We start from the raw sequence: 13,855 nt of genomic DNA, 5'->3' as shown, positions 1-13,855 counted from the left end.
CTCAGTAAAGTAATACTTCCTGATATTATTTTTAAACCTTTGCCCCTCTAATTTAAGACTATGTCCTCTTGTTGTGGTAGTTTTTCTTCTTTTAAATATAGTCTCCTCCTTTACTGCATTGATTCCCTTTATGTATTTAAATGTTTCTATCATATCCCCCCTGTCTCGTCTTTCCTCCAAGCTATACATGTTAAGATCCTTTAACCTTTCCTGGTACGTTTTATCCTGCAATCCATGAACCAGTTTAGTAGCCCTTCTTTGAGCTCTCTCTAAAGTATCAATATCCTTCTGAAGATACGGTCTCCAGTACTGCGTACAATACTCCAAGTGAGGTCTCACCAGTGTTCTGTACAATGGCATGAGCACTTCCTTCTTTCTACTGCTAATACCTCTCCCTATACAACCAAGCATTCTGCTAGCATTTCCTGCTGCTCTATTACATTGTCTGCCTACCTTTAAGTCATCAGAAATAATCACCCATAAATCCATTTCCTCAGATGTTGAGGTTAGGATTCTATCAAATATTCTGTACTCTGCCCTTGGGTTTTTACGGCCTAGATGCATTCTCTTGCACTTATCCACATTAAATGTCAGCTGCCACAACTCTGACCATTTTTCTAGTTTACCTAAATCATTTGCCATTTGGCTTATCCCTCCTGGAACATCAACCCTGTTACATATCTTAGTATCATCCGCAAAAAGACACACCTTACCATCAAGACCTTCTGCAATATCACTAATAAAAATATTAAAGAGAATGGGTCCAAGTACAGATCCCTGAGGTACCCCACTGGTGACAAGCCCAAGCTTCGAATATACTCCATTGACTACAACCCTCTGTTGCCTGTCACTCAGCCACTGCCTTACCCATTCAACAATATTGGAATCCAAACTCAAAGATTGTAGTTTATTGATAAGGGTTAAAACCTGAGGTACCTGGCACCCAGACCACTTCATTGAGCTGAAGTGGTCTGGGTGACTATAGTGTCCGTTTTAATCAGTGGTAGTCAACCTTTTTTTACCTACCGCCCACTAATGCATCTTTTTGGTTGAAAAAATTTCCTTACCGCCCACCAGTTTTCGCGCAAATGCGGAATATTTTTTAGAAAGGAGGGTGTTTAACAAAAAATAAATGTACGTACATTTATCTTTTTATTTCTACTTAATGCAGGTTTATAAGGTGTTTAGCTTTATAAAGTTTAATGAGAAAACAATAAAGTAAATTGAAATTACCTTTACTAGTGATTAATGAGATCCTTGAGGTTGATGCTGCGAGACAAAATATTTGATATCTGGTTCGATTTTCGTAAGGAACAAACGAAGGTCTCTTTCAGTGATATTCAGACGACTTCTCTGTTTGCGCATAATATGATTTCTCATTTGTCGTCTCCTCTCCCTCCTCAATTCCCCTCCCCACCTTTTTTTCCCCTTTTTTCTATTTTGTAACCTTCCTTGTATCAATGCCCAGTAGGAAGGCTGAGCTAGGTAGCCCACTTACTATATAGTCCACTATAACAGACAGACACACGTACAGACACACATACGGACACACACATACAGACACACACATACAGACACACACATACAGACACACACATACAGACACACACATACAGACACACATACAGACACACATACACAAATACAGACACATAGACGACACACATACAGACACACATACACAAATACAGACACATAGACGACACACATACACGACACAACACATACAGACACACATACATACAGACACACATACATACAGACACACATACAGACACACATACACGACACAACACATACAGACACACATACAGACACACATACAGACACACATACAGACATACATACAGACATACATACACACACACGACACATACATACACGACACATACATACACACACACACACGACACATACATACACACACGACACACATACACACATACAGACACACATACAGACACACATACAGACACACATGCACAAATACAGACACATAGACACACACAAGACACACACAACACATACAGGAACACAGACAGACACACATACACACAAGACACATACATACAGACACACACAAGACACACATACCAACAGACAGTCACACATACATACACACACACACACAAGACATATATACAGACACACACACACACAACATACATACAAAGACACACACAATACATACAAAGACACACACACACACACACATGACATACATACAAAGACACACACACACATTATATTTAAGTCACCCTCCTGTTTCCTACCTTTTAGATTCAGGAGGGTGACTTTCCCTGGGGTCCAGTGGTGGCTCAGGTGGATGGGAGTCAGAGTTCCCACTCTGACTCCCTGGTCTTCCTCCCGCGCGGCTCTCAGTGTTAGCTGGGAGGAGTGACGTGCAGTCACTTCCTCCCAGCTCTGCGATGTCATCACAGGGGGCCCGGTCGCGCTGTTAAAGCGCCCAGCGCTGACCGGGCCCCCTCACAATCCAGATCCATCGGGTGGCCCTGACAGCATGGGCCACCCGATGGACCTCTCCATATGCGGCCCCGGCGGTTTGCCGCGCGGGCCGGGGCCGCAAATTGTCACGGCGGTACCCAGTCGCAGGGGTACCGCCGGCTCGCACCCGCCCGCCCGGTCGTCAGGTCGTCAAAACCTGGAAATCCCTACCGCCCACCTGAAATCCTAAAACGCCCACTAGTGGGCGGTAGGGACCAGGTTGACGACCCATGGTTTAAATAGTGGACCTAAAACAATATCACTTGATAAGTTCACTGATTGTGCTTCTGCAGTATATAAATGATATGCTTTATATGTGCAGCCCACTAGCTCCCAAGGAGTTCATGTTACCCCTTCATTTAGGACAGCATCTCCCTGGGGCCGATATTGACTTTGAACACAGACCGCATACCCTGTGTGCCATACTCCAGTCTAGTTTGAGCTGTCATCTCAAAGCTCCCTTATAAAGGGTGGTGTGGAGCAAGGGAGTGCGTTTCCTCCATAACCAGTCTTTGTGTCTGTAATGTATTCCATAGACGTCTCCCAGGTATTAGAGTGAGTGCTTTTAAAGGCTGCTACGTTAAAGAGTGCCGAGTAATGACATTTAGCATTTAGGCCCATTACTGTAAACACATGCACATCCGCCTTCACAATCTGGGAAGCATTACAGATGTCTCTTATTGCCTAATGTAGATTAAAGTACAGCGCAAACACAAACATACACTTTGAAATGTTACAAGACTTTTTGTAGACACCTGTCCCAAGATTGAATATGGGCATTCAGTTTCACCATACAGCCATATGTTAAGCCCACTACTATGTCACACTACCCCAATATCGGTGGATCCTACACTAATTCCGACATGGGAGACAAATTTAATAGTGCTAAATGAGCTAAATTGTTTTTTTTTATAATCTGTAAGAGCATTGTGAATATATATAATGCAAAATTAATGTTATCAAAAAAACACAATTAAAAAAATGCAACGTCGAAACTAAACAAGTGATATGTATATACCCACAATGCATAGTATGTATCTGCTCTATGAAAATTATAATTAAAGTGACAGTACTATGCAAAACCTCCTCAAATGTATACTTTCCTTTGGTCACCTCAGATGACCTTTTGGAGGCGGCCTAATGATTCCCACGCAGCTTGGATAGAAAACTGATGTAACTTGGTAAAATAATTGAATAAAAACGGCCCTGAAAACCGAAGCTACACAATTTCCTTAATATCACATTTGATATAGTTTGCAATCGATTTAAATGAACCCTATAGTGTTAAGAATACAAATCTGTATTCCCAATATTACAGTATTCCTCCGCTATCCCCCCTCCCCCCGCTCCCCTCGCAGCACTGAAAGTGTCAAATAACGCTTGAATTCACTCGCCTTGTTCCAGTGCCGACTCCTATTGCACATGCGCAGAGAGAATCAGGTGCGCATTAGGACTTCCCCATAGGAAAGCATTAAATCAATGCTTTCCTATGGGAATTTGAGGATTAGGGATGTCCCCATGAACAGCGTAAGGACATCCAGCCTTCTTTCACGCACATTAACCCTGCAATATAATGATAGCAGTTTCTCTAAACCTGCAACGTTTCATACTGCAGGGTTAAGGGACAGGGACAATACATCCAGACCACTGCAATGAGATTAAATGGTCTGGGTGCCTTTACTGTCCCTTTTAATAATGGGACAGCCATCAACATGAACAGATCTTTTGTTTTCACGGCAATTGTTTCACATTTAGAAATCTGCTCCAAAACTGTTTTTTTTAGTTCTTATAAAGGTTAATGTTTCTATTTCTTTTCATATCTTATTGACAATCAATGGACAGTAACAATGTACAGCATAAACAAACGCATTGTATCTCCATGATCTGAACAGGGCTGTCAGTGTTGCCATTTTGCGTTCCAATGATTACGTATTTTGTGGTTAGTATTCTTCACAGTATGAAGGATCATGGGGAAAAGTCGGGTTTGCACAACATAAATAGTTTGATAGACCGATACAGCAGCCCTGTGTTTGTCTGCATTGCTGATAGTATTAGCCTGTTAGTGTTGGGACTGTGGAGTGGTTAGTACGTCTGTTAGTGAATTAAAATCATTCTTTAAAATAAGGACAGAGTTACACAGTTAGAGAGGACGTGGTGGTTAGTTCCATAGATATGGGAGGCTTGGGTTAGACAGACAGTAGAAGGACAACATAGTAAGAATAATCATAAAGATGGACGAAGGAGCTGGTTTGCAGAAGCATTATTACTGAGTTTATTGCATGGGAGGCTGGCAGAAGGTTTTGGAGTTTATCTGTAAAGAGGAATAATCCCTAAGGAAGGTGAGACAAACAATTTGCAGAAAGGGAGATAAGTTGCAGTACCAAAGATGGGGAGATGATTAGAGTATGAATTTGGCTTACAGTCGTGCTAGTAATGATAGATATACAGAATTAAAGGAACACTGCAGGCACTTTTACAACTTCATCTTTTTGTAGTTGTTATAGTGCTTTTAGTGCTGGCCACACTATCCTACCTCCCAAAACTAATTCGAGGGATTGGGATGAATCCACACCTCCAAGCTCTATAGGTATGAAAGCCGTGAATCTTACTTCCCGACTCTCATACGGTGATGAAACGTGTGCATGCGCAGTGCCCTCGTGGTCGCCATAGAGAATCATTGAGTACAGTGATTCTCTATAAAGGAATTGAAGGCACATCGTGGCGAGTGTTGCGCATGCACATACGTTCCCCAATGCTTTTCTATGAGCAGCGTTGGATTGGCTCGTCATTTTGGAGTCACGCCTCTGAGGAGGAGGTCGAGGTAGTGCCAAGGAAGACTCGATCCTGGAGAAAACCTGCTTCGAGTAATCTGTTTATTTTTATTTCTTTTTTCTTTTTTATAAACAGTAACGTGATGTTAATGTAATGTAACGTAATCCTAACGCTACATTGTTCCTTCAAGCACTCTTTTAGATATTGATGGATTGAACATGAGGGGTAAAAGTGAATTGTATAACTAGCACCAAATGCCCAGACTGTGCCCGCTTTCAAAATGTCTGAAATCGGCCTCACTATACGGAGCCCACAAACCTATAATGTTATCCAAGTCTCAAAATAGGACATCTTTTCTGTAATTCTGTAAAACAATGTTATAAACAAAGTTATAAAACCTTGCTAGGCTTCTTCCATTGTCATGAATTCAGTAGATACAATATGCAAACTTTCTTCCACATTTACAAACATTATATAACAATATACAGGTATTTGCATGAAATAAAATGAATACAATATAACCGAAGCCAGGTATAGTGCTACAATATTTGCCCGAAAGATTTCTCTAGATTACGTTTCCTTGGATGTTCAGCCAACAGAAAATACTGCTTTCGAGTGGCCATCATTCTGTGTCTACTGAATTATATTGTGTTGCCATTAGTATATACTCCACAATTTGCAGATTTTAAAGCGTATCTCACAATATATGAAAAAGAGCTTACACTTCTTTTGTGACCAAACTATCCAATGTTTTTATTGCTGCTAAATCCCGCTGCCATTACTCTATCCTAATTCTCTTTTATCTTTCTGCTGCCTTTGACACTGTTGATCATCATCATAAACAGCTTCTTCTCATTCTCGGTCTATGAGATACTGCTCTCTCCTGGTGCTCCTCCTACCTCTCCCAGTGCTCTTTCAGTGTTTCTTTCTCTGGCTCTGCTTCTTCTCCCCAACTCCTCTCTGTTGGCATTTCCCAAGGTTCAGTCCTTGGTCCCCTACTGTTCTTCATCTACACTGCCTCCCTTGGTAAACGTATTAGTTCTTTTGGCTTCCAATATCATTTCTATGCAGATGACATGCAAATCTACCTGTCCTCCCCTGAGCTCTCTCCACCCATCTTGACTAGTGTCTCTGACTGCCTTTCCACAATTTCCAACTGGATGGCTGCTCACTTCCTTAATCTCAACCTGTCCAAAACAGAACTTCTGGTCTTTCCTCCCTCAAGTGTTACTACTCCCGTGTCTGTCTCCCTCCAAGTCAACGGCGCTACCATCACCTCGCAGGCTCGCTGCCTAGGTGTTTTCTTTGACTCTGACATCTCTTTCACCTCTCATGTCCAGTCGATCGCAATCCTGCTGCTTCCACCTCAAAAACACAGACACTCTGTCAGTCCCTACATTGGCTTCCAGTAAGCTTAATTTAAGATTCTGGTGCTTGCTTACAAGTCCCTATATAATGCTGCTCCAACCTACCTATAATCCCTAATACACAAGTATGTCCCGTCAAGGCCCCTATGCTCTGCCAAAGACCTACGTATATCCTCTGTCCGTACTCCCACCTCTAATGCTCACCTCCAAAAATTATCCAGGGCTGCACCTTTTCTGTGGAACTCCCTTCCCTTCTCCATTAGACTTTCACCTAGTCTACACACCTTCAAAAAATCTTTGAAAACACACTTCTTCAGGAAAGCATCTAATTTAAACTGTTAGCAGGTTTTCATTCACCTCTCCCCATGACTCCTCTCCTGCAACTGTGAAAAATAACCTACTAAGTTCTCATGAATACTTTTCTAGCAACCTATTTCATTACCCCTACTTATACCCTTTGTGTTACTATACCCCATTCCCTCTAGCATTTAAGCTCATTGAGCAGGGCCCTCACCCCCTCTGTTCCTGTGCGTCCATTTGTCTGGGTTACAATTACGTGTATGTTAGTCCACCCATTGTACAGCATTACGGAATTTGCTGGTGCTATATAAATAATAAATTAATAATAATAATAATAATAATATTAATATATAACTTGATTGATGACTGAGATCAGCCAACAGTCAATTAATACACAGTGAGTTATGATAGAGAGGATTTAATCACTAGAGCATGTTTAGTATTTTTTTTTTTAAATTCTTTATTTTTGAAGCGCATGAGGGTTACAAACATTCTCATTATGCCTTGCCAGCTATAGCAAGATAAGAGTGAACAATGAATTGAACAAATTAGGCATAGTAGCATATCAGCGCACATTTTTGCGTTAGTGGTTCAAGAGAGACGTTGTTTTAACGCATTAAGTAATAGTTTAGCATAGTGGTAATACAGCTTGACATTTATGGGCTGCTTGGTGTGTAGATTTAGTTTGAACATACTTTTTTAACATGCTCATAAAATCGCTTAAAGGTAAGTTGCTGATTCACACGCTGTCCATGTATGTCCTATGGATTTGTTACGACAGAGTGGACAGGGTAGGTATATAGGTAGAAATCATGCTTTTAAGTCTCGGGTAGCCGAGAGGTTGGGGAGGCAGGCAGGTTGCCAGACAAGCCAGCTATTTGGCATGGGAATGGCCAGTAGCCGGCCATCTAGGAGCACCGCCAGTGGGCCTAGGAAGACCTAGCCAGAACACACAGCGATAATCATAATAAGAGCATACAGTAATAATAATTGCAGCATGTTTAGTATTTTGACTGTGCCTTCAGGAAAAGATGCCCATTATTATTATTATTATTATTATTATTTTATTATTTATATAGCGCCAACAAATTCCGTAGCGCTGTACAATGGGTGGACTAACAGACACATAATCAGACCACTGGACGTACAGGAACAGAGGGGGTTGAGGGCCCTGCTCAATGAGCTTACATGCTAGAGGGAGTGGGGTATAGTGACACAAACGGGTTAAAGTAGGGGAATTAAATAGTTTGTTAGAGAAGGGTTTATTGAGTGCTTGGTAGGTCATTTTTGACAGTTGCAGGAAAGGAGTCATGGGGTGGGGGATGAGAAGCCTGCTGACAGTTTAATTGATACGCTTTAACGAAGAAGTGAGTTTTCAAAGATTTTTTGAAGGAGTGGAGGCTGGGTGAAAGTCTGATTGAGGAGGGAAGGGAGTTCCACAGAATAGGTGCAGCCCTAGAGAAGTCTTGAAGGCGAGCGTCAGAGGTGGGGATCCGGGCAGAGGATAGGCGTAGGTCTTGGGATGAGCGCAGGGGTCTCGACGGGACATACTTGTGTATGAGGGAGGATAGGTATGTTGGAGCAGCATTATGTAGGGATTTGTAAGCAAGTGCCAGAATTTTGAATTGGGCCCTATATCTAACTGGAAGCCAATGCAGGGACTGACAGAGCGTGGAGGCGTGGGAGGTGCGACCGGACAGGAAAATAAGCCTTGCAGCCGCATTCATTACAGATTGCAGCGGTGCAAGCTGGGAACATGTAAGACCGGTCAGAAGGGGATTGCAGTAGTCGAGGCGAGAGAGAACAACAGCATGAACCAATATCTTAGCCGCGTCCGGCGTTAGATATGGGCGGATGCGCGCTATGTTCTTGAGTTGGAAGCGACAGGATTTGACTATCGATTGGACATGGGGAATAAAAGAGAGGTCAGAATCGAAAAGAACCCCTAGGCAGCGAGCCTGCGAGGTAGAGGTGATAGTAGCGCCGTTGACTTGGATGGAGACAACAGGAGTAGCAGCACTTGAGGGAGGAAAAACTAGAAGTTCTGTTTTGGACAGGTTGAGTTTAAGGAAGTGAGCAGCCATCCAGTTGGAAATTGCAGAGAGGCAGTCAGAAACACGAGTCAAGGTGGGCGGAGAGAGATCAGGGGAGGACAGGTAGATTTGCGTATCATCTGCATATAAATGATATTGGAAACCAAAGGAGCTGATGAGTTTACCAAGGGAGGCAGTATAAATGGAGAACAATAGGGGGCCGAGGACAGATCCTTGGGGGACGCCGACAGAGAGGGGTTGGTGAGAAGAGGCAGAACCAGAGAAATAAACACTGAAAGAGTTCATACATTTCCCAAATAGTTACCTGAAAATAGTAAATAACAAACAGATTTAGTTGAATGCTTTCCTCAGTATGCTTAAGAGGGGAGTTAATTGAATTGTGGACAGAATGGAAGAGTTGCCTCTTTTACTCTCTTTTTGGATTTAAAGAAACCATTTTCGTTAATGCACAAAAACTGAAACCACATATTATGCTACTACCTTTTTGCTGAATATTTAAAGGACTACTATAGTGCCAGGAAAACATACTCGTTTTCCTGGCAATATAGTGCCCTGAGGGTGCCCCCACCCTCAGGGTCCCCCTCTCGCCGGGCTGGATGGAGAGGAAGGGGTTAAAACTTACCTTTATTCCAGCGGCGGGCGGGGAGCTCTCCTCCTCCTCTCTGCCTCTGATCCTCCCTTTTGGCTGAATGCGCATGCGCGGCAAGAGCTGCGCACGCATTCAGCCGGTCTCATAGGAAAGCATTTACAATGCTTTCCTATGGACGCTTGCGTGCTCTCACTGTGATTTTCACAGTGAAAATCACGCAATTGCCTCTAGCGGCTGTCAGTGAGACAGCCACTAGAGGATTTGGAGGCTGGATTAACCCATTTATAAACATAGCAGTTTCTCTGAAACTGCTATGTTTATAAAAAAAAAAAGGGTTAATCCTAGAGGGACCTGGCACCCAGACCACCTCATTAAGCTGAAGTGGTCTGGGTGCCTAGAGTGGTCCTTTAATAGCAGATCTGCAGTACTGTGGCTATATACAGACTGATGTTAACAAAACCACTGGATATAGTACAGGCTGCATGTAAAACACTGAAAAGACAATTTGTGCTAAAATATTGTAATATTTATAATTTTCTTCAATGAATTTGGATGAATGTACCTCTAATGTAAAGGTATCCACCACATATTCATTTATTCTTTAAGTGAAGTTTTTTTTTCTCAACTAGGCAAAATATCCCCATGGAAATTGTTGGGTTAAGACTATTAAACAAGATGAGAGACAAGTTCCTGTATGGTTTTTATCCACTGTAGCATACAATTGTCAATGTTCTCCAGGACATAGTTGAGAATTCTGAACGTATTTTTCAACTCCCTGATATTTATACTGTAGCTGTGTGGATGCATATCCAATCCATCTTTCCGATAACATTTTACTTTTTATTTATTACAGAAAAAAACCCTGGCGTAGATGATGATGTGCAAAAAGCTGACATTTCATCAAGCAGTGGGGGCGTCATTGAAAAGGAGTCACTGGGTCCTCTTCTCCTGGAGGTATGTGGAACTGCTTTGGAAAAACGTTCTAAATTACATTTCTTTAAATGTGGGTTTAAGGGGAATCAATCTCTGCTACATCATTCTTCTGCTGCTTGGAAAAGTTATGCTTATATTTATTCATTATCGTGTAAGAACAAACCTAAATTTGTGAAAAAAGGGAAACCTACACAGTAGTAGGCCAAATTTGGTCACCTTCAGCCAAATACAGATTTTGATTACAGAAGAGTAAATTGGATGATTACGTTTAGGCATTTAGTCATGGTTCGACTAAAACTTGTGAGACTTTGGTGACCTGAGTTTTACTGGCCATGGGGAGAATTTGAAGTCAACCCAGGCATTGGGTTTATGGAATTTTGTCTCGAGAATTGGAGTTATAAAAACCCATAATTAGCGCAACGCCTTCTCTTTTCAAAGTGTTTTTAAAACACTAATATTCCTTCAGAATGGTTTTACAGGCAATGTTATGGGTTTTATTTCTTAAACATAAATAAACAAAAACCTCAGTAGGTTATTGAGGCACCTTTGACCCTTTTACTGTTTGTTCTATGAACCTGGTACTTGCTGACCCTTCTTTGACCAGAACAACAAGCTCCATCTGTTTAAAAGGAACTGCTTGACCTTAGCATTCTAACCCAGGTTGGGTCTTATCAAAAGGCCTCTCGCTTCTAATTGGCTGTGCCTTGTACCAAAACAAACTGCACCTGTCACATGCCGTGCTTGCCAGGACCTCTCACAGGAAGAACAATTAGCCAGAACTAGTGTACATGTTGTCACCATATAGGTTTTGAGCGTGGCAATCATTATTTGAGTTTGATGGACTCTAAATCTCTCCCTAATAACCAGTTATTCACTTGTGTGAGAGACACATTTCTCAGTCTGTGCCCTAGTCAATCTCTCTCTGTTTCATGCAGAGGATGTATGGGACATTGACATCTCTCTCTCTGTGCATGTCTGGATGCCTGGTGTTGAAATACAGAAGCCTGGTTTTAGCTGGGAAACTGTAACTACTGTATGTGGCATTATGCCTGTATCAATATATTTGATTAATTCTTGAAACAAAGATTGAACAGACACTCAAAGCAAATAACAATAGCTGCTTTTTGTAGTGGTTAAAGTGGAGGGGGTGGAGGGAATTTAGAGTCCTATCCCCAATTTTCTATTAAAACATTTAACAGTTTGATAAAATCATGGTTCTCTTGGCACCCAAAGTTTGCCCCCTCATTCCACGCAGATAATGCAGGAGATTCAAAGCCACCCATTTATTTGCTATGAGTGCTAGGGGTCCAAAGCCAGATTCTGACCTCAAAATCAGTGTGGTGCAAAAAAGGGGGAGATGCATCTAAAAACTTATGTACCATAACCACTTCAATAAGCTGTAAATACGGCTAAAATAACACTTGTTATGATTATAGATATTTTTTTCCCTCTACTAAGTGACATTATACTGTATACCCATTTAACCTCGCTAGGTCTCAGCACTGCCACTAACACACCGAGAGTCTAATATTTGCACACTTTCAGATATTGAATGCATTTCAGTTTCCTGTGACTGATGTCTGAATATTGTCTGTCTCTTTAAGAGGTTTATTATCAGCCATCCGTGAGCTGTAGTAAGTGGCCATTGATTGATAAAAAGCATTGCGTTATGGAAGCAGTAAATGCTCGACTGTCGTAGAGCAATGTCTGGGACTGCGCACAGAATCCCATCTTTCAGCCTATAGGTGTAAGCTATGCTCGGAATCTATTGCCTAGCAATAAGCATCGTCTGCTGGGTACCATCAAACATGTTCTGTAGAGAGTCTGCCAGAATAATTCCCCAGCAAATAATGGGGAATATGGGACTATACATAGGACACGAGGTCACACATTTAGGCTTGAAGAAAGGAGATTTCATCTAAGGCAAAGAAAAGGTTTTTTTTACAGTAAGAGCAATAAGGATATGGAATTATTTGCCTGAAGATGTTTAAACTGCAATTGGATAAATACTTGCAAAAACATAACATACAGGGATATAATTTCTAATTAGTGGGGTAATAGCTGCTTGATCCAAGGAGACATCTGGCTGCTATTTTGGGGTCAAGAAGGAATTTTTTCCTAGTTTGTTGCAAAATTGGAAGCACTTCAGACTGGGTTTTTTGCCTTCTTTTGGATCAACAGCAAAAGCATATGTGAGGAAGGCTGAACTTGATGGATGCAAGTCTCTTTTCAGCTATGTAACTATGTAACTATGACTGTCTGGGTTTGTCTGTGTGGGTAATGTTGAGATATTATGTCCCACAGAACATGACATGTGCACATGTGACAGTCAGCGGCAAGGAGACAAAGCCAGCCTGCAAGCGTTGCTTGGCAACCCAACACTGATACCTTGAGCCTAGGAAATATTGCTACAAAGACACTGGGCAGGCGGGGGTTAATGCCAATGCTTTCTTTGTGAAGTTCCCAGCTCTGGATAGATCACATATGTCAAATGCAGAGTCTGGGGAAATGTAAACATGTTATTAACAAACCTTGTGTTAAAGGCTTCGACGTATAGGTTGCAAAAAGTTAGTGTAAATCAATTACGGCTCAGTGTGTGAAAAATTACATTTCTCGGATGCTTGTGAGAGCAAAACATGTGAAAATGGTTCATTTGCTGAAAGTTAATGACATTGATCTGTTTTTTTGGAGCATTCTGACCCGCAGTCCAAGGTGTTATAGATTTTTAAGAGCACTTCATGGAGATAGATCAGGATTGATGTATCACCCATCTGTTAATGCATTCAAACATTCAAATTTACTATAAAAAGTTAAAGATAATGATAGTAATAATAATTGTATTAATAATAAAGACACTCGCAGACAAGTACCTGCTTTGCGAGTTTTTCCCAAATGATCTGATTCTCCACCAGTGTCAGGCCGCTATATACAGGATCAGTCAATCCCTACCTAGTCTGACTGCATTTTTTGCGAGCATAGGTAGCTATTCCTAACATCACATGTGTGCTTGCTCCCTAATCCTTCATATGGAGCTATGTAATGCAACACTGCAGCAATCGCATTACTTAAAAACAAAAATATGATTGAAAAAAACTTAATGGACGAATCCAGCCTCTCAGATTCACTGTAAAAGCATGGTTTGCGGTAGAATTAATAGTCTCCCTCTACCGATACATTGTTTTCTACAACAGATCCAACCTCCTTTCCAGAATAGAAACGCAGGGGGTGGAGCTAAACAACAAGAGATCACATTTTAGAATTATCCCCCAAAATCTGCACGATTACTTTAAAAATTGATATCTCATACCCTTTGTACCTTTCTCCTTTGTGTAGCA

General features: G+C 41.5%; 1 protein-coding gene across 6 annotated transcripts in view; it reads left to right on the top strand.

Moving 5' to 3' along the window:
- NCOA1 (nuclear receptor coactivator 1) overlaps positions 1-13,855 on the top strand; it is a 456,420-nt gene that overhangs the window by 304,135 nt on the left and 138,430 nt on the right. For all 6 annotated transcript variants that reach the window (XM_063441994.1, XM_063441997.1, XM_063441996.1 and 3 more), the window contains exon 4: positions 10,441-10,541. In XM_063441994.1, coding sequence (XP_063298064.1) covers positions 10,441-10,541 — 101 coding nt within the window. The remainder of the gene's footprint in view (positions 1-10,440; positions 10,542-13,855) is intronic.

Source organism: Pelobates fuscus, chromosome 2 (assembly GCF_036172605.1).
Source record: "Pelobates fuscus isolate aPelFus1 chromosome 2, aPelFus1.pri, whole genome shotgun sequence".
In the NCBI taxonomy this organism is placed as follows: Eukaryota; Metazoa; Chordata; class Amphibia; order Anura; family Pelobatidae; genus Pelobates; species Pelobates fuscus.
The sequence above is the reverse complement of the archived record's forward strand: the minus strand, read 5'-3'. Positions and strand labels throughout refer to the sequence as shown.